The sequence below is a fragment of the Neopsephotus bourkii genome, unplaced genomic scaffold, assembly GCF_033783945.1.
Source record: "Neopsephotus bourkii isolate Nb327-2 ecotype Australia unplaced genomic scaffold, CSIRO-AGI_Nbou_v1 NB_1706, whole genome shotgun sequence".
NCBI lineage: Eukaryota > Metazoa > Chordata > Aves > Psittaciformes > Psittacidae > Neopsephotus > Neopsephotus bourkii.
In genome coordinates this window covers 753,547-780,314 of record NW_026902180.1, presented here as the reverse complement: position 1 = coordinate 780,314, position 26,768 = coordinate 753,547, and the positions used below count along the sequence as shown (strand labels likewise).

Here is a 26,768-nt window from a genome sequence, read left to right as displayed (position 1 = left end):
TGAACCATTCGTAGAGTTTTCTTTTAAGGTTGGTATCTGTAGTTATAAAATGCAAACTTTTTTAATAGCAACTTGCGTTCTGTTTGTTTTTAGGATATGCAAGTGACAGGAGTGGAGGATGACAGTAGAGCTCTGAACATTATAATTCATAAGCCTGCCTCAAGTCCTCATTCTAAGCCCTTCCCTATCCTTCAGGCTACATTTATTTTTTCGGATCACATCCGCTGCATTATTGCAAAGCAGCGGCTTGCAAAAGGCCGTATCCAAGCTCGGCGTATGAAAATGCAGAGGATAGCAGGTGAGCCATTAGTTCAAAATGATTCTGAGAAACAAGACTTGGATGTCATAGCAGATCACTCTGTAACACAAGCGTGCGTTTGAAAAATCTAAGTAGTGATGTGCCACAGAAAACTGTAAACCAGTGTCTAGTTTCCAAGCAGTAGATTTTATTGGAGTAAAATGTGTTTTCACATTTAATGATAGATGTGTCAAAGGAAGGACAAAAAAGGAGTTTTTGTTGTTGCCACTAGCTGCCAGTCACCTCACAAAACTCAGCATTTCTCTTTAGATGTCATTCAGGGATTTAAAGTTCAAATGCTCTACTTAAAAAGCAGATGTTCTATTGCCTTAGGACTAAATTGGAACTCAGCTTGTCTGAGTCCCAAGATGGACGGTGTCCCAGTGGTGTTATCGTAATGTTTAATGCTTGAATGGGCAATCCTAAATGTTGAGTCAGCAGCTATGTTTCTGTGAGTGAAGGAAATGCATGCAAAGAGATGAAGGAAAGAGTTAAGCTGACTAAATAGCAATGCGTGATTAAAATATTAGTCTTAATATTAAGCGACTGAAGAATAAACTGAAGCTTACCAGTAAACTGAATGTATTGAAGAGTTTAGAAGAGGGAACTCTCAAATACTGGAGGGAAAATAGCTGGGCAAATGAAAAGGGACACCAGCTGTCTAAGTTGCTTGGGTTGTCCAGTAGCATTAATGAACTGATCAGAGCTGTGAAAAACACAGTCATAGCTGGTATTAAAATTACTGAGTTGGACAGAGAATTTCTCTGAGTATAGATGGTTTAAGATCATTTTAGTGTTTTATGGTTGATGTAGGAAGCTAAATATAAAAGTGTTTTATGCTTTGAGTTTACAAAATAGATATGTCATACATATATGGGTTGCTTCATGTAAAAAAAGTGTAAAGCAAGTTTACAGTTAATACAGGTCTATTTTGATACTAAAATTTCAGGTTGAGTGGTGATGGAAAAGTTTTGGGGTTTTTTTTGCTAGTTGACAGCAGATTGTCTTTTTGCATGGGTTTCTGCAGTGTTCATTTGTAACTAATGAATGACTATTTGTACAGTGAAAACCAGAAGATTTATTTTTTTTCTTTTAAATAATTCCACTGGCCTACTTTATGCAAGGAGCTTACTTTAATCCTTTTTTCCTCCTCCACTGTATTCTGAAGCTTCCTTAGCGTGAATGTGTAGACAGCAGTGGTAGGAAAGGTTGCCATAAATGCTGTGTCTCTTCTTCTGATGCAATTGTAACCATAATTAAGAGGTAAATGCAGGCAAGTTATGTCAAACAATAGGGTTCATTCTCAAGATTCTGAGAAAACGTTCAATTTTGTTTTCACTTACTCTTCCTTTTATGTATTTTTGAGTAACAGAAATTATCAATTGTGATTAAACATAGTTCTGCTGGATCTTCCTGTTCAGCCTTCAACTGAAATTACGGGTTTTGGACACAGCTCTTCAGCTACAGCCCAACACCTGCCATTTAGATTTTATGATCAGTCACGGCGTGGTAGCAGTGATCCTACAGTGCAACGCTCTGTTTTTGCATCTGTTGACAAAGTTCCAGGTAAGATTAGCATTCCTTAACAAGCAGTTTCTGCTTTGTGGTTTGAATCTGCAACAGCTGAACTGTAACTTGTATGAGTAATGAAAAGCTTACTGTGATAGGTTTCTGAACACACAACTCCAGGATAAGACTTATGGAAAAAGTTACTCTTAGAGAAACAAGTAATACCTGCGTGTGAATTCCAGATATGTTGTGAGCAATAACTGTGGCAGTTTGTCCAAGTACACTGGAAGTGTCTTAACGCATTGCCTTCCTTTACAAATTGAGTTAGTTTAAATTGTTCTACATGCTCGGTATTTATGCAATGTATGTCAGTTGTGCATAGTTCCTCATTTAATTTGGTTATGATCATTTTCTTGCCGGTTTGAAAACTAGCTGGGGTACTGTGTGCTGCTTCATTTACCTTAGAGGTAGCAAAGCAGAAAAGGGCCACAGCTACTTAGCTTGAACATTAACACAGAGCATCAGTTTGGAATTGGGATTAAAGGTAATTTGTGCAACCAACCACATAGCACTTTGAATTCCAGGAAATGGAAATTTCCACTGTATGCACATGCAGTTCAGGAGGAAAAAGTACTTTGAAGTTTTATTTGATACTAAGTACAAGAAGCAGGGCACAGAACAGCAAGTATTTCAAATGCTGCGGTTTTGAAATGCATTTTAGGACAGCCAATAATATAATAAAACTGGATTGTACACTATTTTACATCTGGTTACAAAATGAGTATCAAAGGCCTCTTCCTTCTCCCCTTTTCTTCACTAATGAATGTATGAGGTTTCCTAGTTCCAAGTGACTTTCACAGGAATCTCCTTGTGTTTATCCTTTAATCAGACTTGGAGTGGTTTTCACTTTGAGAGTGATTTTGCTCGTTTTAAAAAAAATTTTGAACAAGTTGTAGTTACTACCTTTGTGTATTCATTTCTTAATGCTACAGCTTTAAGTGATGCTTGAGAGTTCTGCAGATGTCACATAGTCTGTTAATTTGATTGTACTTGTAAGCAACAAGTTATGCTTTCCTTCAATGATGGTGGGTTTTGCCGATTTAAGGGAGAGCCATTGTTTTGGCAATATTTTTAGAAGATGAATCACTTTCCTTAGTAGGACCATGTCAGCTGTACATCCAGGGTAGGTTTTAAGAAATTGACAGCGATATAAACGTTTTCACCCCTCCTGCAAGTTTCACTCTATGGAGAATTTTAGTACAACTGTTGAATCAGTTTGCTAATCCGTCTTCTCATTGAATGTAGAGTTTTCAAGAACTTTTATTTCAGCTTGGTCTGCCTCAGTCTCTGTTGTAGTGCATACATAAAGCTCTACATATATCACTGGAGATCATGTAGTTATCTTATTGTAGTCAATCTGTTTCACTTTGCTTTGTTGTTTCATGGTCCAGAGTTAAAATCTGATTTGAAAGTGCTTCTTGATACCTGGAAAGAAGAGAGTGGAAGTTGTTATAGCTTAAAACCAGATTTTGTGCAAGTTGGGTGAAGGTGGCAAGAATATAATGGACCACACTTCAGAACATCCCAATTCAGAACATGCTAATACTCCTTACAGAAAGTATGGGTTAAGCAAATGCAGTGAGATGTTGTAACCATCCCATATGACTGGCTTGAGAAACTGGGCAGTTCTGCTCAGAGGAGAACAGAAGGAAAAATCCTTATCTTGATCAATTTTATCACCTTGAAGTCATTACCATGAATATAGTTCAGGGTCTGGTTTAGGTTAATGGACTTTGGCAGAATGTTAGAGCATTTTAGAAATAGTTTTGCTGACTCGACTGCTCATCATCTTGTTAGCTATGTATATAGTGCTCTTGAAGCTCTCTTTATAAAGAATTACACCATTTTCAAAGAAACAAGCGGGTTTGGTAGAAGTCCTGTGAACATAGGTCTTATATTGAAAGAAATCATCACTTCCTCTCCAAGCAAACTCAAATAGTAGGTTCAGATCAAAGCTGTTACAGATACATACATACCTATATATGTACATATATATATATATACACACACACACACAGCGTTGGTGTGTCTAAAGGGTAATCTTGTTGATTTCCTGCAAAATTTTCATCTAAATATTTAGAAAAGTGAGATCACTTCCCTACTGAGAAAATTTATTTTTGAAAGCAAAATGAATCCATAGATCTTAGTTTTTTCTTCATTTTTAATACCTTACTAGATGATGATGATGGTAAAATTTTGGGGGGAAAGGTTGGAAAGCTACTTCTTGTTAGTGTCAGTCTGCAAGCACAGTACAGCCATCCTAATTTTAAAATCCAAAGGAAAAAGTCGTCTTCTATAGCTATGTAACCCTTTAAATGAAAAAGAAAATGTAGGCAAGAATTATGTGTAACTTTTTCATCACTTCTTGGGAATAGGAAGACTTTAATCAAAGCCCAAGAATTGTTTAAACAGTGGTTGAGATTGTTCGAATTCATGTGAAGAAAGTTTATTTTAGTGTTGTCAAATATTTTTCATTCTGAAAGCATATTGCACACTTAAAAAATGGTGTGCCTTTCTTTAGCGGTTCACTACAGGCTGGTATAAAATCATAGATCTTAATTTGTGGGGTTTTTAACTAATACTGTGTATGTATTCTTGAAATAGTCAGGCTTTTGTAATTTATTGCGGCCATCATCAACAGTAAGAAAACAGATGGTTTTGATCAAAGTACTGATGAGGAGCTTGACATTCTCAGCTGATGAGCATCTACTCTTGTTACTGATTTTATGAGGTTAGATTGCTCAGCACATTTGAATGTCATACAAGTTACTTTGGAACTGCACTGTGGGACTTGCCAACCCTTTAATGTTCATCATCAAGCACAGCTACTGGAGGAAGGTCAGATTGGAATAGTTTAGTTAAGTACTACTATGTTACTTCCAGTGTGAAATAGTTCAAGTATCCCATTCTCCATAATTCTAGGATACAGTTGATTTTACAGCCCATAAGTATACATATTTTTTAATCATTTGTTCTGTGCAAGAATAATGGAAGACAACTGCTAAGTCAGTTTGTCACCTCATTTTGTTGTTGTTTTTTTTAATTAACATTCTTTGAACCATTTTTATATTTAGTTAGATATTTAGTTATGGCAGCTGCTTTTAAAGACCTAACTCTGCTGCCTTTTTATATGTATTTGTATTGTCTAGTCATCAGAATTTTATAAGCTATACAGTAATCTTCCTGTCATGGTCTGAATGATGTAGAACTAATTACTTCTGTGAAGAGGTATTCAAGCAGAAGTGCCTGTTTGAGGTAGTTTGACAACACTAAGACTATACAAGCTACAACTGATTTGATTTATGTAATATTACTACTTTTAATATTACTTGCTTGTGTGCAAGAAATGAAAGGTAACATTGAAACTGAGTTAAATAAGCAGGGCTACTGTTTACGATTATTTGGAAGCAGATATTTCAATGTGAGGACATGAGTCTATAAGCACATTTCTGCAAAGTCTTTAGGCAGGCAATCCTCCTGAATCCAAGCAGCTTTTCACAGGATAGACAGATTAACCCTTGTTTATTTCTGCTACCATTTTGGTGAGGTTGGAAGGTTTATCCTCTGTTGGAAGTGCAAACCATTTGTGGTTATAGAATGCTTTGGATGGGTACAGCTTTTTCCAGCACTATAAGGGAAACAAAATAGATTGATGTAAAAACTCCTATAGCAGTGGCTTTAGTAACTGTTCCAAAATCAACTTTCATTCACTTTAAGAGATGTCTTTGCCTCACTTCTGTGGTCACAAGTCCATTGATTATTCCTTGTTTCCCATCCTAACTGGTTTTTCAAAATATGATGTATGAGAAGCCTAATGCATGTTTGCTGTATTAAAAACTATATGTATCAGTGGCCCTGAGTGCTATAGAAGTCTTTCACATTTGAAGTAGTTTAGTTTGTGGTTAACTTTTTGCAGACTATCAGGCGTCACTGTGTGTGACCTCAGTTTAACTTATCTGAATGGTTGTAGAAGATCAATCAGTTGGGTTTCTGAAATAAAATACATAGGTTTATTAACACTTATGAAGTAATTAGCTGCTTCACAAACTCTTTTATTTTGAAATAAAATAGATGTCTCCTGCAGTGGTGGTTATTTAATTCTTTCAAGTGATGTTCATCTTGGACATAATGAATTGTAACTTCAAATAAGAGAAAAGCTTGATAAAAGTGGCATTCGCCCATCTAAAACTGATGCAAGTACTGCAGCTATTCACATGGCATTGTGTTTCTGTAAGTGGTTTTGAGTCTAATTCTCGTGTATAAGGATGGGAAGTAGAAGGTAAGAAGTGGGACTACAGATTAGGCCAGATTGTTAACAAGGCTGATGTTTGTTAGCTTTTGTTTCTTCCTTTCTTCATCTACTCTGGGTTTATTTTTCTGTGCAGCACAACCTGTCAGTGTGTGTTGCTGCTAACAGCATTTTCCTGACGTGTCATGTCTGTGTGTTAAAGCTTTCATATTCTTCTTGCAATGAGTCCATTTAAATTGTTTTGACTGTCTGCCTGCTTCATGGCACCAGCAAATTCCCCATATAGGATATTCTCTGAATGAATCCAGTGCCATGGGAGATTCCCCATATAAAAGAATAAAGAAATGTGCAATGGTGCATTTGCTTTCATACCTGATTGTTAGATGCTTTCCTCTTCAGTGCTTACTATGCAGTTGAAGGCAACGAGTAGTACATTGTTAGGTATTTCACAGTGCATATTGTGGCTACTTTCAATAATTCAGGGATCTGCCAACAAGAAGTCAATTTAGCACCACTCTGATGCAATATTTGCACTTCCCCTTTCTCAATTTGTTCATGTGGGTTAGCTCTGTCAAGCTAATTATTAACTCATAAACTTCATTGTCCTGTTTTGCAGGTTTTGCTGTAGCCCAGTGTATAAATCAGCACAATCCATCACCACTCTCATCACCATCACCTTCCAGTGGCAGTGGGAGTACGGGGCGCTGTGATTCAGTGGCTGCAAGTTCAACGTCCACCCCTTCTGCTGCACAGAGCCCATCAGGTATTAAATCATGATTTTCAGCTTAGACACATTAAGGAATATAGGATAAATCTGTAGGATACTGTAAAGTTAGTGTATTACTAGATTAAAAACTACTGGGCTTTATGGTTTCAGATCATGTGATCATTCAACTAAACCAGTTGAAGTAAATTGTGGAGCCTTCTGGAACTCTAATAAATACTTTGCATCTTTCAGCAGTGATTTTAAGTACCAGTGAAATAATGTCCTGCTTGTCTGACTTGTCTCCTAGCACATACAACTTAAAAGGTTGTTGTTTGTTTTTAAACTGAAGTATTGCTTTGCATGAATTTGTAATGTATACTGTTAGACTTTCACCACAGTGGCTAGGTTGAATGAACTCCACATGAAGCATCTTTCTGAACTGGGTGGCATTTGCTTCTATGTTTATCTGACACTCATGTTGATTTGTAACAGTGGCTCAAACATGAAATACTTGAGATGTTAATGTTGTAAAGCTTTTGCAATAACACTCTTCTGGCTGAAGCCACCGCATTTGAGGAGGCTGTTTCACTGGTGCAGAAGCAGCTGCCATATAAGTATATTGACAGTGTAACTTTCATTAATGTGTTTGTGTGGTCAGTATATTTAGTGAGTATGTTTATACTGGGGCTTCTTGTTGCTTTAGAATGCCTTCATTCCTCCTTTTTTTGTGTAGCATTTATAGAGAATTTGTAACAGTGTTTGTTCTGAGTGAAAATTACATGTGAGGTAAAGCCTGAAGCTGGAGACTAAACAAGTAACTCCTGAAGGATACATACCAAAGTGCTTTCATGCTGGAACAGACCTGCTCTACCTCAGTTTAGTTGTAAGGCAATAGAGGTAGCTTGATTCTCAAGAGCTTTTAAAACAGACCCCTTGTTTAACAGTCACTTTCAATGTTAATCACTCCTTGGAATTGTTGTTCTGGTTCCCCCTTCTTGTCAACGCGGGAGTCACGGACAACACAGGAATGATCAATGTGATCAGCGAATGCCAATTTATTACAAAGCTTTAACTCCTTATATACCATTTCTTACAGGCACTTACAGTGATTTGGCATATTATGATTGGATACATGTCTTGAAGACCCTTAGCGACTAACACACACTTGGTTAAGCACAGGTGTGAGAACTTGACCTTGAAAGCTTGCCAACAGTCCACAGTTCTCATTAACTGAGTGAATTACAGCTTCTTCTTATCTTGCTTAAGCTTCCTCGGGCCTCTCACGGGCCTCTTTCAGGATTATTCAGTTTGTGTACCAATTATGCGTTCTCCCATGAGAACTGTCTCCACATCTCCCCCTTTTTGTTTTATATATGTTTTGGATGACCCTACTTGAGCAGGGGACTTGGGCTAGATCATATTTTCAACATATGCTAACTACAGGCTGCTGGGCCTGCCCCTTTTTTTTCTGCTGTGTGGTTCTCTGGTAACAGGGGAGGCCATCCTTCACATCAAGGTCTGGCATGGCATGTGTCCCCACCGCTCCACGCCTGCTGGGTTGCAGCCAGCAGCGGAGCTAAAGGTTCTTGGTGGCAAACCCAGAGGCCAACTCAGTCTTGCCCTTGATTGTGGTAGCAGGCATTTGGTCAGCCTCAGTCCTTGCACCGTGTTGTCAATGCAGTTTCACTTGCTTCATCCAATAACAAGTTGTTGTTATGGCAAGGCACACACACAGATTTACATTAGCAGAGTAACTATTACAGGGTGCAGCAGCATGTTGAAGATGCCGATGCCAACAAGGGACTAGCCAAAGAAATTTCTTACCAGTGGAATTCTCCCACCCTCTTAATTTGTTCCATTACCTGCTTTATAACTCTACCATTGTATTAGAATATTTCTATCTTTTGCCTTAGCATTTTCTAGCAGCTACTACAACTTTGCATACTCTGACATCTCTTTTACAAGTGACAAATCCATATAATACAAGGCGTGGTTTCTTATTAGCAACTGGCTAGTAAATACAGGTGGTTTTATACACAAAATCAAAGCCTCTAATAATAGCTATTTTACAAACACACATATTCAGGCTTTTACTTTTCAGTTGCCCCCAAATGATGTTTAGCAATCATTGGTTTTTCTCTTCCTCTACCTCATTCTGCTTGGGGTATTCATGTTCAGCTCCTGTAGCTGAGGCATCAGGTTCCTCCATTCGTCTATCTAGCTCATGGCAAGGCTTGACAAACTTTGCAGACTCCAAATGCCAGTTTCCAAATCCTTGTACTGGACCAGAATACCCAGATTTTTAGTCATATAACCTGAACCTAATGCCTGACCATGTATTATAGCAGGGGGGTCATTAAAATCTCCTGTCAATCGCAAAAAATTCATAACATATACAGCTTTCTGTATCCTTGCTATTGGTGTAAGTCCTTCCCCCGTTTTTTGTTTTTCTAACAACTGTTTCAAAGTTTGATGTGTTCATTTGATAATAGCTTGTCCTATAGGAGAATGAGGAATACCAGTGATATGAGAAATACCCCAAGTATTCAAAAATCTAGAAAGTGTAGCTAGATGCATTGTCTGTTTTTAGCTGTAAAGGTACTGCCATAGCTGCAAAACAACCACGTAGATGTATGATTACATGGCTCACAGTCTCACCAGCCAGGGGAGTGGCCCAGACAAACTGAGAAAAAGTGTCAATAGTAACATGGACATATTTCAGTTTCCTGGAAAAGGGTACATGAATCACATCCATTTGCCAAAGCTGGAGAGGCTGGAGGCCTCAAGGGTTGACTCCAAGGCCTATACCTACTGCTTGGCCTTGACAATCGGGACAAGATTGCACAATGCCTTGGGCATCTGTTAGGGACAGTCCAAACTGTCGAACTAACATCTTTGCTGATTGATGGAAGAAGGCATGGGATGCTCGAGCTTGTTGAAAGATATCTACAGAGGGTCCTGCCCATGCTGGGGCAACTAATTTATCCACTTTGTTATTGCCTTCACTAAAGCTTCCTGGAAGGCTTGAATGACTGCGAATATGCACAATAAAATATGTACATTTACAAGTATTCACAAGATGTAATAAGGTTTTTAACAAGATCCACAACCTGTGATTAGTGACTTCTTGTAAAATTGCCTTTTCCATACGTTGAACAATGCTTACAACATATAAAGAATCACAGACAATACTAAGAGGGGTGTCAGGCCATCGTTGAAATACTGCAATAGCAGCACTTAGTTCTAGTGTTTGTAGCAAATTGGAAAAATGACCAGATATCTTCTGCTCTTTCCAACCATCGTCTGTTTGCCAAACATATCCGGCTGTGTGATTGATTTTGCTTGCTTAACAGTTAATCCTACAACAGGTTTACTAGGGTAAAAGGTAACATCTTCAAACTGATTATTCTTTAGCATTGTAAGCATATTATGAGGTGGAAAATGTATATTAAGAGCACCAACAAAACCTGTCAGAACAAACTGAAAAGCAGAGCTAGATTGTTGTGCCCAGTCTAACCGTACCCTGGTAAGTGGCAAAAAAAAAATTTGTGATGGATCACAGCCCATAATTTCCTGAAGCATGAACGACCTCGTATAATCAAAAGAGCAAATACTTCTAACCGAGTAGTTACAGTTTTACGTAGGAAAATCCATTCTGAAATGCATAAAGAATCAGTCTTTTGAAGATCCCACTGTGCTAGTAGACTAAATGGATAATACTCACTGTTGACAATAAACAGAAAAACCTGTAAATCTGGATTCCATTGAGCAGCATAAGAGGTAGTGATTTTTGTCATCATATGATTTAAGGCCTCATTCTGAACTTTTAATAGAATTTTTTTTTTTTTTTGACTCACCCTTTTAAAGGGGCATGAGATCAGTCAGATCATCATTTGTGATTCCACACAAAGGGCAGATCTATTGAATATCACCCATCAATTTCTGTACGTCAGACAAGGTTTTTATCTGTGTGGTAATTTTAGCTTTTTGAGACCTAATTTCAGTTCCCGAAATAATCCACCCCAGATATTTCCAAGGGCTTTATGCTGCTCTCTGTCTGGTGCAATTACCAGTCCTGCTTTCGCTAATTCTGATTGTAGCAGGTAGAGCAGATGGTCCTTGTTTAAATCTTTGCCTGCAATTAGGATATCAGCCATATAGTGATAGATTACACATTTTTGCACTTTTTGTCGGATCGGTTGCAATGCACAGGCAACATACAGTTGACAAAGAACAGGAGAATTTTTCATACCTTGAAGTAAAACAACCCATTCATATCTCTTAGCAGGCTCTCCTTTGTTAACTGCTAGGACAGAGAAAGCAAATTTTTCACAATTGCTTGGGAGTAGAGGAATTGCGAAAAAACAGTCTTTTAAATCAATTACTATTAAATCCCAACCCTGAGGTATCATGAAGGGCAAGGCTAGCTAGGTTGTAAAGCAACGACATTCAGTTGTCTTGTGTCCAAATTTGTGACATCTAATACATTTATCTGCAAAACTAGTAACCCCACCATGGGGGGGGCGGGCTGCTGAACTAATTTTCTTTGCAGTACACTGTTTCTTTTTAAAATGTCCTGTCTGTCCACAATTATAACATCTCATACCTTTATTACCCCCACGATTGCCCTAACCTGATTGTAGAAGGGGTTTAACAGCAGCAGCGAAGGCAGTAGCCCTGTATCCAGCCTTTTCCTCTGCTGTGCCCCCTTTAAAACATATCTGAAGGTGGGGAGTAAGCAACAGTTGAGCTATCATACGGATATCATATGGTGCTAAGATATATGCAGAAAACATATGTGCAGTAATTGCCCGAGTATACGATGATTTTAACCCATAGGATGTTACCGGTTGACGCGCCTCCTTTACTGCCTTTAAGTTCAATGCCTCCCACTCCTTTCCCCCTGTGGAGTGCTAAACACCGGGTATGCCGAGGGACCCATAGCTGAAAATTCCCCCATAACAATTGCATCTTTGATCATCCCACGCAAATGTTTAGCAGGGTTATTACCATAATCCCCTACCCTGTGCCCAACACCCCCCTCCCACTCCCCTTTCTTTACTACTGGATTGTAGAGGGTGGGGCAGAGGGTTCGGAGGTTTCTTTTGTCTCCAATACTCTTAATTTCTTCAGCAGCTGTCGCAGTTGACCGTCGCTGAGGCTGGTTCGCATCTGCCGACGAACCGAACTGTCTGAACCGTCTGAGTCGGAGTCAGGAAGGGGAGGGTACAAGTCTGGTTCTGCTGGAGACTCTGGGTCTGGTTCCAATTCCGAATTGGGGTCTCCTTCCTCTGGGTTGGAGGTGACTGTGTTTGCACTCTCTGCCTGTACTTTCGGGCACAAGCACCTTTTCACTTTATCTTCCCCCTTATGCCGAGGAGGCTTCTGCGATGCCGTGCCAGGCACAACTGGGGGGGGGGGGGGGCAAATACCATAGAGGTAGCACTCTTCTCTACCTCTGACTGACTTTGTGAAGGAGCAGCAGCCAGAAAACAGATGCCACTGCTGCCTGTTCCGATTTCATTTCCTTTGAAGTCTCAATTATCAGTCTCCATAACGAATACTTCAGGGCTTCCTTTGTCCCTTTACTAATCTCATCCCACAACGCCAGGTCTATATGTTCCCATTCAGAAACCTCAAAGGTAGCTTGCGCTGTGAGGCCCACTTTAACAGCCTCTGTGAGGCAGCACTATCATGTTGCAGTCCTCTCTTAGAGAGAATTATGTGGAGGAGCTCCATCACTGCCTGTTCATCTTTGGATAGCAAGTGCTCCTTCTCCCCAGCCGCTCACCTGATCAGGGCGAGATCCCACAGTTTGCAGACGTCTGACTTCACAGCACCGGGGCAGCGCCGATTTTTGGCCGGCTCTCTGCCCCCTCTTCTTTGATCGGACCTTCAAACTTGCATGCCACAAGTTACCGATCTGAGGGTCCCTGTTCAGGCACCATTTGTTGATGCAGGAGTCACGGACAACGCAGGAACGATCAATGTGATCAGCGAGTGCCAATTTATTACGAAGCTTTAACTCCTTATATACAATTTCTTACAGGCACTTACAGTGATATGGCATATTATGATTGGATACATGTCTTGAAGACCCTTAGCGACTAACACACAATTGGTTAAGCACAGGTGTGAGAACTTGACCTCGAAAGCTTGCCAACAGTCCACAGTTCTCATTAACTGAGTGAATTACAGCTTCTTCTCATCTTGCTTGCCTAAGCTTCCTCGGGCCTCTCACGGGCCTCTTTCAGGATTATTCAGTTTATGTACCAATTATGCATTTTCCCATGAGAACAGTCTCCACACCTTCTAAGACATTTTGGCTTTATTGGAAAGCTCACGTAGATGTAAGCTTTATTGCAGTTCTACAGGAAATTGTGCAATCTTTGTTGGGCATTTAGTATATTGTAGATTTCATTAAACAGCATCAGGAGATCAATGTGCATTTTATGTCCAAAGTGACCGTCCCTGCAAAAACTGTTGCTGGAAAGGGTAAGAAAGGTTACCTAGGAAGTGTATGAATGATATGCAAAGCATTCTAGCACTCAGAATCTAGATTAAAACAAATCTATTGCTGTAAGAGACATATAGTCAAAATATTCCTGCAACATGCGTAATTCAAGAACACAATTTGGAATATTTTTCTATGTGCACTCTATTGAAAAATTTGGAAGGACCTAATTTTATTTTCTCTGTTAGTAAGTGACTGCTGTTACCCAGTCTCTTGATGGCCTAGATAATGTGATGTTTACCCAGAGAAGTGGTACCTTTTGTCAAAAGTCTCAGTATAGGTTTGCACCACAAGAAATCATTTGTTTGACGGCATCTTTCTCCTTTGCTGTGTAAAAAGTCTAATTTATGATGGCCTTCTATTTGCATCCTCTATGATGAGGAAGTGAAATGCAACTGCAAGTTCTTGGCAGCAGTGATGACAGAAAACTGGGGTAAAGGAAATGAAAATTAAAAATGTAAATTATTTTTGCTGTCAGAAGCAACATATTAGTTCAAAGAAATATCCAGCAAGGCCATACTCCATGTTTCAAAATGAGTACCTCCAGAGCACATAATTGCTTATCTAGCATAAAAAGTTAGTGCCTTATAACCAGAGACTATAGTTAAAATCCACTTACACAATATATTGGCATCTGTATAACATAAAATTCTGTTTGTTTCCTGGAATTGAAAAAGCTTGGTGGCAGGAGGCTACTTACTGTTTTCCAGAAAAAACCCAAACAAGTAAATTCTCTCCCTAGCCCCCCAAAAACCTAAACAATCTGCAAAAGAAACAAACAAGACACACACACACACACACACACAAAACAAAACAAAAAACCAAAACAAACCACTAACCAGAAAAGAGGGGAAGGTTGGGTTTTTTAAATGCCTTGTTTCAGTCTGCACATTACCAGTTAGGTTGTATGAACTGTCCACATTTAGTACGATCTGTGGCTTAATCATAAAGTATATTCAAAATGCCATGACAGGCAGGAAAACAGTCTTTACTTGAGTTTTGGTGTTTTGCACAGGATCTAGGTACAGATGTAGCAAATGTAGTTGTGAAAATACAATTCTGTCCCCTACCACTATGACCAAATGCCATGGAAATGAATGTGAAAATGTGCATCAGCTACTTAAGTCCCAGGTCAGCAGCTTACATTAGGTTGCTGCAGAGATGACTTCTGAGCTCAGCTCTGATTTTGTACTGCTAACTACTTGGAGAGCAGTAACAAAGAGGAAGACAGTGACTGTATGTGCATGAGCAGGTAACTCAGTGCAACTGGATGATGGACAGTTGGTACTGAGGTGCATGTATCTGATCTGCCTGTAGTTTACAAATTTTGTTGTGGACCGTATTTACTCTACCCTTTAGGACCAGGCATCATTGCCATTGTATGTGATTGTCTGAAGGACCAGTTATTAGGTCAGATGTCTGTTGCTACTCAGATTTGAAGTGCACAGTTGCAGCGTATCTTACAGTTTGGTTTCCTTGTGAATGCACAGAAACTGTTCCTAAAATCAGACTAAAGCAGTAAGTGTACATAATTCTTCAAAGTTACTGTTGGTTAGTACCGAACTACTAATGTAACTGCAGCCAGTGATGGACAAGTAGTGTTTTAAGTAGTTACAGCTGAATGGTTAACAGTGTCTCAAGGTCCTTAGTATGGACTAGAGAGGGTGTTGAGATCCCCGGAGCTGGGTCTTTGTGGAGTGGAGGGAGGATTTTCTCCAGCCCAGGGATCTTTGTTGACACTTTTTGCTGATCTTCAGTGTCAGATTAATTCTTTTGTCAGTTCCTGGGAACAGTGCTTCTGCATGAACTGATTTAACCGCTTCACTGCAAGTTTGTAATATTTACAGTGTTTATATGTAATTGTGATCTATACTGGGAACTGTTGCCAGGAGCATAACCAAGAAAGAGATTATCTGTTTGGTATGTCCAGATAGCTGATCCATAGGCTTTTGCATGGATGGAAGTATACTGCTGAAAGAAAAGATAGTGTCTTGACCACTGTCTGTGTTGTATCAGGTTTTACTGACCACTCACTGATTTGGGGAAACAGTTGTTTGATATTCACCCACTTGAATGGAAAACAATGTGGTTTTCCCTTAACCTGCTGAGGACAATTGAAAATAAACTGGCTTACTTTGCTGTGAAGCAAAGAGGAGGCTTACATGATGTGAAGTGGCTCCTTCAAAGAGAAACTAACAGGTAGCTAGTTAACAGCAGTTACCTAGATGTGCTTTATGGCCCAAGGTAGCACTTGAATGTTGTCACCATCTGTCACATTTGAATCTTCCTTCTTATTTCCCATTCCATTTTAAACACACTCATGTGAGCACACATATGTGCTCTCTGTCCCTCCTTCCTTCCCTGCTCCCATGTTTGTCCTGACAACTGCTAAGGTTGTTGACCATGAAGAACCTGCTAGAGTACTCAGAAACTTCAGTCAAGAACGCCAGACAAGGTGAAGGGGAGAGGTGTATGTGCACTTCCAGGAAACTCCCTCAGCTACCTTCCTTCAGAGCAACATCCTAAACCACAACAGCTGTTTCTCCTGTACACTTGTGTTTATGGTGTCTTAAGCTACTGTCTGCTGACAGATTTAAAAAGTTTGGAGCTCGATACATCTGAGATGGTACTTCTAATCTTCACAAAGTTGTTTCAGGAAGTACGATTTGGAACATAAACACTGACTTTTATTTAAAGCTGGTAAATGAGAGCAAAATACAGAAAAACTGCATAATGGTTAGTTGAGAGAAAACTGTTATAAGATAGAGTATATATTAATAGTTCAACAGCAAAAAAGCTTTCAAAAATGTTTCATAGAAAAGAAATTAATTTTGTGTTTTGTAGAAATCCTTTGCTTGCTATCACTCCTGCCTGCATCAGTCACACAGTATTTTAATGTGAGGAGGGAGTTTAACTGAGTTTACATAAAATTACATGACTGCTGTGCATGTTTCAGTCATTGTAAGAGAACAGTTGTGGCATTAACAGCATTGTCATGAGTAAAATAAGCTGTTATGATTCCTGAGTTTATCAGCTATCTTAACTGCTAATTGTTTCAATACTTCCTTGCACAGATATTTTAAAGCCTAGCACCTCCCCTATTTGCAGTATTTGGGAATTAAATTGAGCCCTTTACAAGATCTCCATTCCTTAATACTGAGAAAGCAGAAGTCATCCCATAGAGATAGCAGAAGCCCTAGCAAGACAGAAAAGGTGGTATCAGATTCTGCAAATGCTGCTGTCAGGTTGGGGTTTTTTTCTTTGTATTTACATATTTGGTTTTTTAATTTAACACATCCATTTGAAGTGTTTTGATGCATAAGGTAAAGATGTTCTCTTGCTAGGCAGATTTTAATCATCAAGCTTCTGAGTTCGGAATACAGGCTCTTCTTGGCTACACTTGCTGGAGCCATGCTCTTCTTTAAAGTGCTTATTTATATATATGCCAAGGATTAAGACAAAGAAGCTCTCTTACTGTAAGTGAGCAGTCTTCCAGAATTATGTATGTGTAATGTCATCTGCGCTGTATTTTATCACTTTTGAAGTTGTCTTAAGCTTTAAAATGCAATTGGCTTCAATACTTAAGAAAATGTTTACATGGGAGCAGCGGATATTGAGGACTTTGGAAGGCATTGATCTTCTACGCTACTTACACTGTATTTCACACTACTGGCAGATATTGATGGTACAAGGTCTAAAATAAGTACAGAGAGCTGTCTTGTCTCTTGTTGCAGAGAGTATATTCAATTCCAGTCAGTATATTAAAATTTTTATATTTCAAGGAGAGGAGGATTAATCAAGCATGGAGAGCCTGTAAGAGCAGTGCTTGCCGTATTACTGAAACCATCCCTGTCTCTTCCCTTTATAATCAGTAATGTAAATGTGGTTTGATCTCCTCTGTTCTACGATGCTAGTGATTTTCTAACTAGGTGAGGAAATACTTTTGTTTCTAGAAAGTTCCTTTTCTAGAAACTTTATATGCACCAAGCATCATCATCTGAACTGCTGCTATCTTTAAAAACACTAAAATAAACCAAATCTAATACTTCAGTTTTGTATCATAGAGTATTAGGGCTGAATGGTCTGAAGTATTGCCACATGCATGGTAGTGCACCTTTTATAATCTGTGGCCAGTGGATATCAGAATAATTCTGTGTCACCAGAATTGGTGATAAACAGCTGCTCTAAAGGTTTCTAAAGCATGTGAGTAAATTGTAATGCAAATAAGTGCCTGCCAGTCCTTCCTCAATGTAAATACTGTTGGTGTTGCGAGACATAGCCCAAACATCCTTTTATGAACATTTCCAGATAGGTAAGAAAAAAAAATCAGTTAAACTCACTTATTCCTAAAGAATTAATAATTCCAGCTTCAGAAATATTTCCCAAACCAAGACTCTTGGTGTGGTGTCAAATTGTATTCAAGATACCAGCAGTTATGGATGTGTCCTTGTCACTTATTCTTGTTGCTACTCTAACATTTATCCTTTGTCTTCATTCCAGTTTCACTTCCTTGTTTCATTGTTAAAGCCTTCATATGATATATCGCTGTGTTTTCCTCTAGTAAGGTCTGGCAGGAAAGGACGTCGGCGGGTGTTTAGTCTGTCGGAGGCTGACAGTCACGGTGGACACTGGGTTTAGGTCTTCAAGCAGCAGTTGCAACAGAAACTCGCGCAATATCAATTCAGGCAGGTTCCTCTGTAAGCTTTCAAAAGGCCATTGACAGTTGATAGAACGTGTTTGGTTTCCATGCTGACACCAATGATGGTGAGGTGGGAAAGTGAAGAAAGCATCATAAATCAGTCTCTACTGGTTTGGGGGGGGGGGGGTTGTAAAACAGTAATTAGCTGGTTCTGAAAGCAGTATCTGCAGTTTCTCCCATGTTTCTTGGTTCTCTTGACAAAGATGGAAATTCTGCTCTCAAGCCTCCAGCTTCAAAGCAGCTATGTCTTCATTTGCACAGGGGCAGCCATGGCTGTAGTGGAATATAGTAAGTCACAAGCTCCTGAATGGACAGTGATGCAGGTATTCGGCTAGCAACAAATCTATAGCTTGGATAAAATGGACAAGCATTCAGCATAAGACTGTCCTTGGACTATGATGGCACAAGCTTAATATTTCTGTGATCATCAAACTCGGGCAGATGGGTTTATGGACTGTTTAATTGCCTGAGGAAGTGCGGAGGGGAAGCAGATGCAGTGACCACAGAAATACACTTGATGCTACCTTCTTATTTATAGAACCTGTTTTAACTTGTGTCTAGTTTAATTTTCTTTTCTATCATGGCATGAAGATATTTCTTCTGTTAATATTATATAAACATCCTTTTTCAGCTCTATTAGATTTACTTTGCCTCTTTTCATCTAATGGCCAGTTTTTTATATTTTTGTTATCCTTTCACAGTATGTTGCTGTACAGCTTAGGACATGTCTCTGTAGATTATATCCATTCTTTCCTTTTCCTGTTCTTTTCTGTCTTCTTTCACTAATGATCATCCTTAATATAAGTTAATATAATGGAAGTTGAGTGATTTTTGGTTGGATTTTTTTTGCTGTAATGGTAATATTGATAGCATTACAAAAGTGCTGAAACCCATATAAGGTTGCTGAAGCCACTGCAACCAGAGAGAGAGAATAATAGCCAAAAACTTGCTAAATGACAACCTGTTTTCAAACCTTGTTTGGTATTTAAATTTGGGGATGGGGGGGGGGTGGTGTTTGTTAGAACTAAATGTTCATATCACAACTGTTTTAAGAAACTGATTTCACTTTCCCTAGTTTTGTTGGAGATCTGGCTTTTTATTTTTTCCAGAACACTTTTGCTTAAACAGATGGGGGTTGGAGAGAGGTGAATAGAAGTGCTGTTCTCATTATAGTTTTTGGTATTTAAAAAGTAGAGCATATTTTAGTAAGTGGAGATTTTATTCAGGTAAAAATTACAATTATTTTTGCTCTTTCTGTCCAAAAGTCAAGCTGGAACCCAGTGTTAGGAGTTTGGGTTTTTTTGAAAGCCAGTTAGTGTTTTTATGTGCAATATAGGCAGAAATTCCAGAATTACCCATAACATATGATACATGTTTAGAGAGCAAGTATATATCAGGATGCCTTGAAACTCTTTTGAATCAAGAACTTAATACCTGTCTGGTTTTGATAGACATTCTTTTAATAATCCCTTCTTGAATTTTTGTTTCAGCTATGGTACATCTTTTTGCCAATTGTTTGTTCCAGTTTCAAAGACTAAGAATTCAGATCTTACAAAGTGTAAATTTATCTACTTGGATCCTTCTCAAAATTGAGTATGACTTCAAAAGGCTTTGAAATTTTGAGCCTCAAAGATTTTCTCATTATTAATTACTTTCCTGAAGCCATGTATTCAATTAAGTGGGAGATGTTACATGTGAAAACTTTTACATCAAGAGAGTGGTCTTACTTTAGATTGGAGATTTTCATCCCAACATGTGGGATCTCTGTATTCTATTTTCTGTTTAGTTTCTTTTGTCTGTAGACTAGGGTTGTTTTTCCCCATCCTTGTATCCAGAAGATATGGGAGATGATCGTGACCTGGCAGAAGCATATAGGTGCAGTTTTAAGCTAAGTATAAGCCTCAAGTAAGGGCTTTGGTTGCAAAGGTTAAAGTACCATTCTCACAGCCGTAGTTTATAGCTGTGACTGAAGAATGGTTTTTTTAGTTAAGCATTAATCCAGAAGGGACAGTATATTGCAAAATAGTAGTGAAAGCTGTTGACCTATTCTAGACAACGTTAGAAATCCTCTCTCCTTCCCCTGCCCCTTTGTGTAGTGGTACTTGCTTTCTGCCCCTGCAGGAGCTAGGGGCAGCTTGCAAATACTTTGTTATTTTGACAGTAATGCCATGTTGGGTTACAGAAATCTGTCACTGCTACCCTTAAATACAGTAACAGAGAAAGAGAAATTAAGCTTGGACAGTGACTAAAGGAGTAGTGAAAGTAGAAGAGCGACACTTAATTTCTATCGATAGTAAGTAAAAGCAGGAGGGAAACATAGAAGAGTTCCAATTTTGTATTCTGTATAAATGCTGCAGCTAAAATCCTGAACAAGAGTATGTTTAGATTTTTTTATATTTTTATCTTTTTTCTGAATGTTATTTCAGCCTTTAGATAGAAAATTTGGACTTGTTGACTCCAGATACTTTTTTTTTTTTTTTTTTTTTTTAATGGGGACTTTTTTCAAATGCCGTTTTTCTTTGTGGCAATAAGAAAGGAGTCACTTTAGCATTAATTTATATCCTGTGTGAAAGGATTTGGAAACAGTACAGCCTAACAAAAGAGTATGTACATCTGTCAACTTCAGTAAATGAAAGTATTGAGAAAATGTATCAATATTGGGGGGGGGGGGACAGGAATTAGGAAATGAACTGCAGTGTCAGAATTGAAATAGCATGACTGCTATTTTACTGTAAATAACATTCCTGAGCAGAATGCATTTGATTGCTAATTTACCAGAATGTCTCAAGTTTCTGAATCCTGAATTTTGGTGCATATTCATACTAGAATGAAGATTTTAAAAAAATTTGGAAAAGAACATTTTATATTCTTTTAAGATTTTATAATTTCAGAAATGAAAATCGCTGCAAAGAGGCACACTGTTCTGTGCATACTTAAATGTTAGTATTCATCTTGGAATTCAGAAAAATGAGACTTCATGTTTTAGCAGTTACTTTTCTGTGCAAGTCTTGCATCACCTCCTCTGTTATCTCTACATTCTCACTAAAGCTTCTCGACAGCTAAAAAGAAGAATCTGCAGAGTCACTTTGAATCTGTCCTTGTTTTTCATAAATAACCAGTGATGTCTCCTTTATTTAAAAGGAGACTTTTTTACAATCTATAAATTCTGGACTGATTCAGCAAGTAAAACTGAGTGGTTTTCTTAGGTGAGAATACACCATTGTTTGGGGTTATCTTACCAGAAAGGTTAAAACCCCAATAATCTTACTGTTGCCCACTGAAACCTTGCTGATATCCATTCCATTTTCAGCTTTGTTCTTCGTTTGTTTGTTTGATTTTGTTTTTGCCTTATGTTCATGCTTTCTTTTCTTTTACAGGATTATTTGCAATCAAATTGAAATGGAAATATTTTTAAGGTCACTCAGTATTAAAAATAGAACCTAATTCTTCTGTATTCACTACATTGCCTTGTAGACTTTTCTGCAGATGCCTGTACACTTGAACACATGCTGTTTCTTACAAGAGTTTTAAAAATGATCTGTCTTGAAGCTGGATACCTGTAACTTTAATGGCATCTATTACTCTAGTCTGAAAAAAAAAAAAAAACAACCAAAAAATCCCTGACTTTTCTGGGCATACAGATAAGCCTGTGTTGCCTTATCCCCTCCATTTACTATCCATCTGAACTTGAGAGTTAGCTAGGATTTTAAGGGGGAAAAGGGCAGTACAAATAGTTGTTAATGTTTTTTTGAAGTTGGGGAGGGCGGGTGTCATTGTGTGGGAAGGTGCAGTAGTGTCCCAGTTTTCTGTGGTAAGAAATGCTTATTCTCCATTTCATCTGGGCTGTATGCCCAGTCATATAACACAAGCCTGTATAATAACAGGCCTGTTTTGCAGCATCTTTCAGTTACAGTAAGCACATAATTCTCCTTCCCGTTTTTCTGTAGTTCTGCTTTCTATGGTTAAGGTGCCACTTAAATGTGTTTTTTTCCAGATTCTGATTTTTTTTTTTTTTTTGTCAGAGACAAGCCACTTCTTGGGAAAACTAGTTATACTGGGGTTTGGCTTTTTAATTTCTAAAGAACTTCCTGGTTCTTCATATGGGGTATCTATTCATTTTAGTCTGTACTAAATACTGGAGAGGCTTTTTTATTCTTACCCTCAATTTCCTCTCTCTAGGAATATTTCTGATATTGCTGCATATTCTAATATTAAATGTGTAAAATTTTCTGGTTCCTAATTCGAACGCATTCCTGCTGTCATTTTATGTTGTGCCCTCATAATATTTTGTTTCATTTCTGATTACTAAAAAGTTAATGCTAAGCACAGTGCTTGACAGAACTGCATTTCCCACCCAGTTATTCAGAAATATTTGTAAAGAATAGCATACTGTTGTCCTTAATGTACATAGTAAGTTCAATGCTGATTTTCTTTTTTTTTCTTTTCTTGGTGTTTTATTAGATGATGCTTCAGCTCCAGAGCAGCCTCAGATGACCATTTCTAGTCAGACGATGTTGACTGATGAAACTCTTTCAGCTCTCTCAAAGTCTAGCAAGAATGCTGTAAAGAATAGTGACACAGAAACAGCAAACCTTTCTCCTAGCCTGATTCCTGCACAGCAGCCCACAATATCGTTAATAACAGATGACAATACGGATGCACTTAGTGTAGAGTCACTCACACTGGTGCCACCAGTTGATCCACACAGCATTCGAAAATTCAGCTGCATTCCTCAGTCCTCTTTGCAATCTGAAGCTGAAGTATGCAAGGTAAAAGAGGTGGAGGAAGAATCTGACTAAAGCCAACCTGCAGACTGTGATAAGCAGTGAGCAAATGCAACCAAATTCTTTGTTGTTTTTCCTTTGGGAGTGCACATACTTCATGAAGCCTCAGGGGCAGTCTGGTCCACCAGAAGAGACCCATCATGAAAGAGAATATGGGCAGCTTTTAGAGTAAACGTCAGATATTCAGCATATTTAAACAGGAGAAGAAAAAAGCTCAGCTTTTAAATCTGGACTAGTTATTTCCTACTAATTTGTGTTATACAAGAACATGTATTTCAGAGCACCTACTTTCTTTCTAGTGTAGAGTTCCAGCTGCAGGAACTAAGTTAATTCTAAAAGGTCTACAGTATTATGGCAAAATGAAGACATTTTTGGATAATTTTGGATAATAATGAAGATATTTTGGCTTTGGGATATTGTATCATTACTTCTCTGAAACTGGAGATATACCACTGACCAGAAAAAAAATATATATTGTAGTACAGACATAACATTTCCATTTGAGAGGTGTGTTTTTTAGCTTGGGTTGTTTTGTTGTATCTCAAAATCCTGATCTCATTCATTTTGTGGAGGCCTGCACGATGCCAGCAGGATTGGCCACTTTCAGTATTGTCTTTGTTAGGACTCCAGTCTTTAGTATTTGTGTTTTCCATGTATAATATTTATTTCCAGGTTTGATCCAAAGCAAGATATATATCAAATGATTATTTTTTTTTTAAGGTAAAAGCCTAAAATTTAATGACAAATGCTTATACAAATTAACATAAGGGAGTTTTGAGGCTATTTCAGTCTTTGGTTAATCAACTACAGAGAAATGTGAAATATCTTACGAGATTGCTATAACTTGTTTCTTTGCTTCTGACAGTCAAGTTGCTACACTTCTGAGGATTCATGATATCCTTTCTATTAGACAACTTCTAGATAGAAGCAGTTTAAAGAGGTTTTTTAAATTTTTCGTTTTCATGTAGGAAGGAGGTCATCACATCAGACTTATAATTCCTTTACAGGTCTGAAACTTGAAAGGTATTGTGTAGTTCTTTTCCTGTGTGGGATAGTATCAAAGTTAAACAACATTGCTACATAAAAATAACTCTGAGTTTATGCTTCCCTTACTTTGCTGCCTAGATCCTGATACCAAGTTGATATTAAGTATTGATTAATGTTTTAGAATGTTTGGAATGTTCTTTGCTGATTTGATACATAATTTAACATTAATGGAATTTGAGATTTCTCATCAATTTCCATGTGTGTTAATTAAAATCAGTAGTAAAATGAGCAGACTTTAACTATTTCTCTGCTCCTAACATTGAGTGCTTTCTAGCTGCCAAAGATTGAAGACTACTGTTTACTTGGTATTATGATTTCAGTCATCAGTGCAATGTGTTTCCTCATTCAGTCTCTACTAACATTGATTTCACATCAAGTAGGTGAATCTGGGAAGTTTTAACCTACTTCACAGTCTCTTATTTTACCAGTTCCTGGGCTGTCACATGGAATACTTGACAGGATTTTAAATGTTATATTTATGTATGAGATTGACTGACTAATCCACAAGTGTAACTTTTGTCACTTCTTCAGTCTTTTCCTTCGCTTAATAATCCTTGTAAAATGTATATACAAGGTGTCTTCTATTGAACACCAGCAGGATTTTTTTCTTCCCTTACCAATTTTTGCATGCAATTCTGCTGATTTCTAGTTTTCTGTGACTTCTACTTCGTCTCAAATTGGTTTAACCGATATTCCAACCATTCCAGAGTGACCCATATTCTAAATGAATTCTGAGAGTTGGGTGTCCACAGCACTGCTATGGATATGGGAAGAGAATTTGAAAATGCTGGAGTAAGAACCTACTTCTATTTTTCATCATATGCTTAGGGTGAGTTTACACCTGCAGTCACTGTTGCAGCTAGTGTGTATGTACCTGAATTAGCTTAGACATCAGTAGTAATTTGGGCACAAGGACCACATAAATTTTTGTTAGCTGAACTGGTTACAGTCTAGACTTCTTTCTAGTATGTTGCAGCATTACATTGTAGCCTCAGTAATATTTTGAAGATCATTATAAAAAATGCCTTACTTAATTTGAAGCATTTTACGTTAGTTGTTAACCTTAACTCATGACCTAGATTACACAAAATGCCACTGTGCAGGCTGAGTTCCCTTAAATAGAATTAATTTTAGGCAGGAAAACCTTGATCTTTCTTTATCTAATTTCAAATTAAGTTCTAGCAAGATTAGGACCATGCACAAGGAGTCTTTATGATGGTGTGTATAATCTTACCTGTGAGCCATACTGCACATGAAATGAGATGAAGGAAGAGAAAGCTGACTGTGCTTTTCGTTGCCTTTGAGTGGCTTTTAAATCCCATGACCAGTTATCTGCCAAGAGCTTCACAGGAAATGACTGAGATAGATACTAGTTTTAGGAAAATAGAAGACTTGTCTACTGTCTAGTCCATTGCTGGCAGAGCCTTGCTGTTCAAGGGGTGGTAACGTAGGATCTCTTTTAGGAGGTCTATCCAAAAGCTCCCTGCAAAGATGAAGTTACACTAGAAAAGCTCTGATTGCACCAGCTCTACCACTGTTGTTTTATAAACACAACTGGTACAGACCAAACCTATATCTCTGGTTATGACACAGAAGCAACTGATTTTTTTTTTTTCCCTGTTATTTGCTTTTTATACTAAGGCATATGATATGACTGTTGCTTCATGCTGCATTAGGAGACTTCAGAATGTAGAAGGTCTGGAGATGCTGAAGTAATCTGTCATCACCAGTCTGTTATCTCTGCAAGTACTGTGTTACTCGTCCGCAGTTCCTTGAAGAGTATTGTGTGTGTCTCATCCTTATCAGAAAAACTCTAGGGCTGTTTCCTTATCCCCCTTTCACTGTAAAAAGGAAATTCAACCAAGAAAGCATGAGCACATCAGCCACAAATGTAATTTTTTTCTAAACAAAAGTTGATGTCAGTCAGTGTAACATCCCTCTTTTTAACCAAATCTAAATACCAAGTTGCAAATGGGAGTAGCAGTTAAGCAACTGGCTTTTCAAAAGGCTCACTATTTTGGTGTAATACTGCAGAGGGAGGTAGAATCACTCTAAAATAAATATAGCAGTGCTCCAGAGAAAAATGCCAAAAATTTTGGAGATGCTAAATTCTCAGTGTTTGTTTGTAGAGTCTATGCCTGTCTTCAGCCATATTCTCTTAACATAAAACAGCTCTATTTTTCTTTTCCTTTTGAGAAGAGAAGGCAAAGAAGCTAAGGCACGCTAAACATTACTTTGCTATTTTATGGTCTCTGTGGCTCATTTTATCAAATTTTACTAAAATATCACTTGTTTAAGACAACTATGTGTTGCCTTCACTGTTAGGTCTCACTGCCTCTTGCTGGTTCCTTGGCTTTTCTGTCATGCAGTGTTAATGACAATGAACAAGGCTCAAGCTTTTTGTCTGTGAAATTGTAATGGCAGCATACACTTGGTAATTTGGTAAAGAAGGGGAGGGAAGAAACATTATTTTCCATTTCTGATGTCCGTTTCACCATGGAAGTAATGCTTACAGTGTGAAACCTGTGTGTAAAAATTGTTTTGCAGAAGTTCTTTGATGTAGGAAGAAACCAAAGTTTAAGCTTCCTGTGTTCCATTTTACAAGCTGTGTGGATTAAACCAATTTAATTAGAACTGTGCTCACATTTATTAATACTGAAAGCTGTATTTTGTGTGTGAAATAATGAATTATATATAAGGACTGAGGTGTTTTGTATTCCCCACTGCTAATTGATGATAAACTAAAATTCTGACTTCTCTTCCTTAAATTAAGCTGAGTTGAATAAATAAGTAAATACAAAGTGACACCTGTTAAAGAAGCTCCTCAGTGTTCTTCGCTTCACAGCGCAGTTGGAATTTTCCTTGAGGTCACTTGGTAAGGAAAATTTGGGAACATCGTCCA

General features: G+C 38.1%; 1 protein-coding gene across 6 annotated transcripts in view; it reads left to right on the top strand.

The window, feature by feature from the left end:
- The window catches only part of CLEC16A (C-type lectin domain containing 16A), a 73,736-nt gene extending 50,544 nt beyond the window's left edge, over positions 1 to 23,192 (top strand). For 2 of the 6 annotated variants that reach the window (XM_061376071.1, XM_061376075.1), the window contains 5 exons: positions 94 to 298; positions 1,697 to 1,864; positions 6,733 to 6,879; positions 17,902 to 18,021; positions 22,497 to 23,192. In XM_061376071.1, the coding sequence (XP_061232055.1) occupies positions 94 to 298; positions 1,697 to 1,864; positions 6,733 to 6,879; positions 17,902 to 18,021; positions 22,497 to 22,834 (978 nt within the window). In that variant the 3' untranslated portion in view covers positions 22,835 to 23,192. Of the gene's footprint in view, positions 1 to 93; positions 299 to 1,696; positions 1,865 to 6,732; positions 6,880 to 17,897; positions 18,022 to 21,412; positions 21,452 to 22,496 lie in introns of those variants that run through there. The other 4 variants (XM_061376074.1, XM_061376073.1, XM_061376072.1 and 1 more) reach the window with 4 other exon arrangements.
- Positions 23,193 to 26,768: the final 3,576 nt, after the last annotated feature.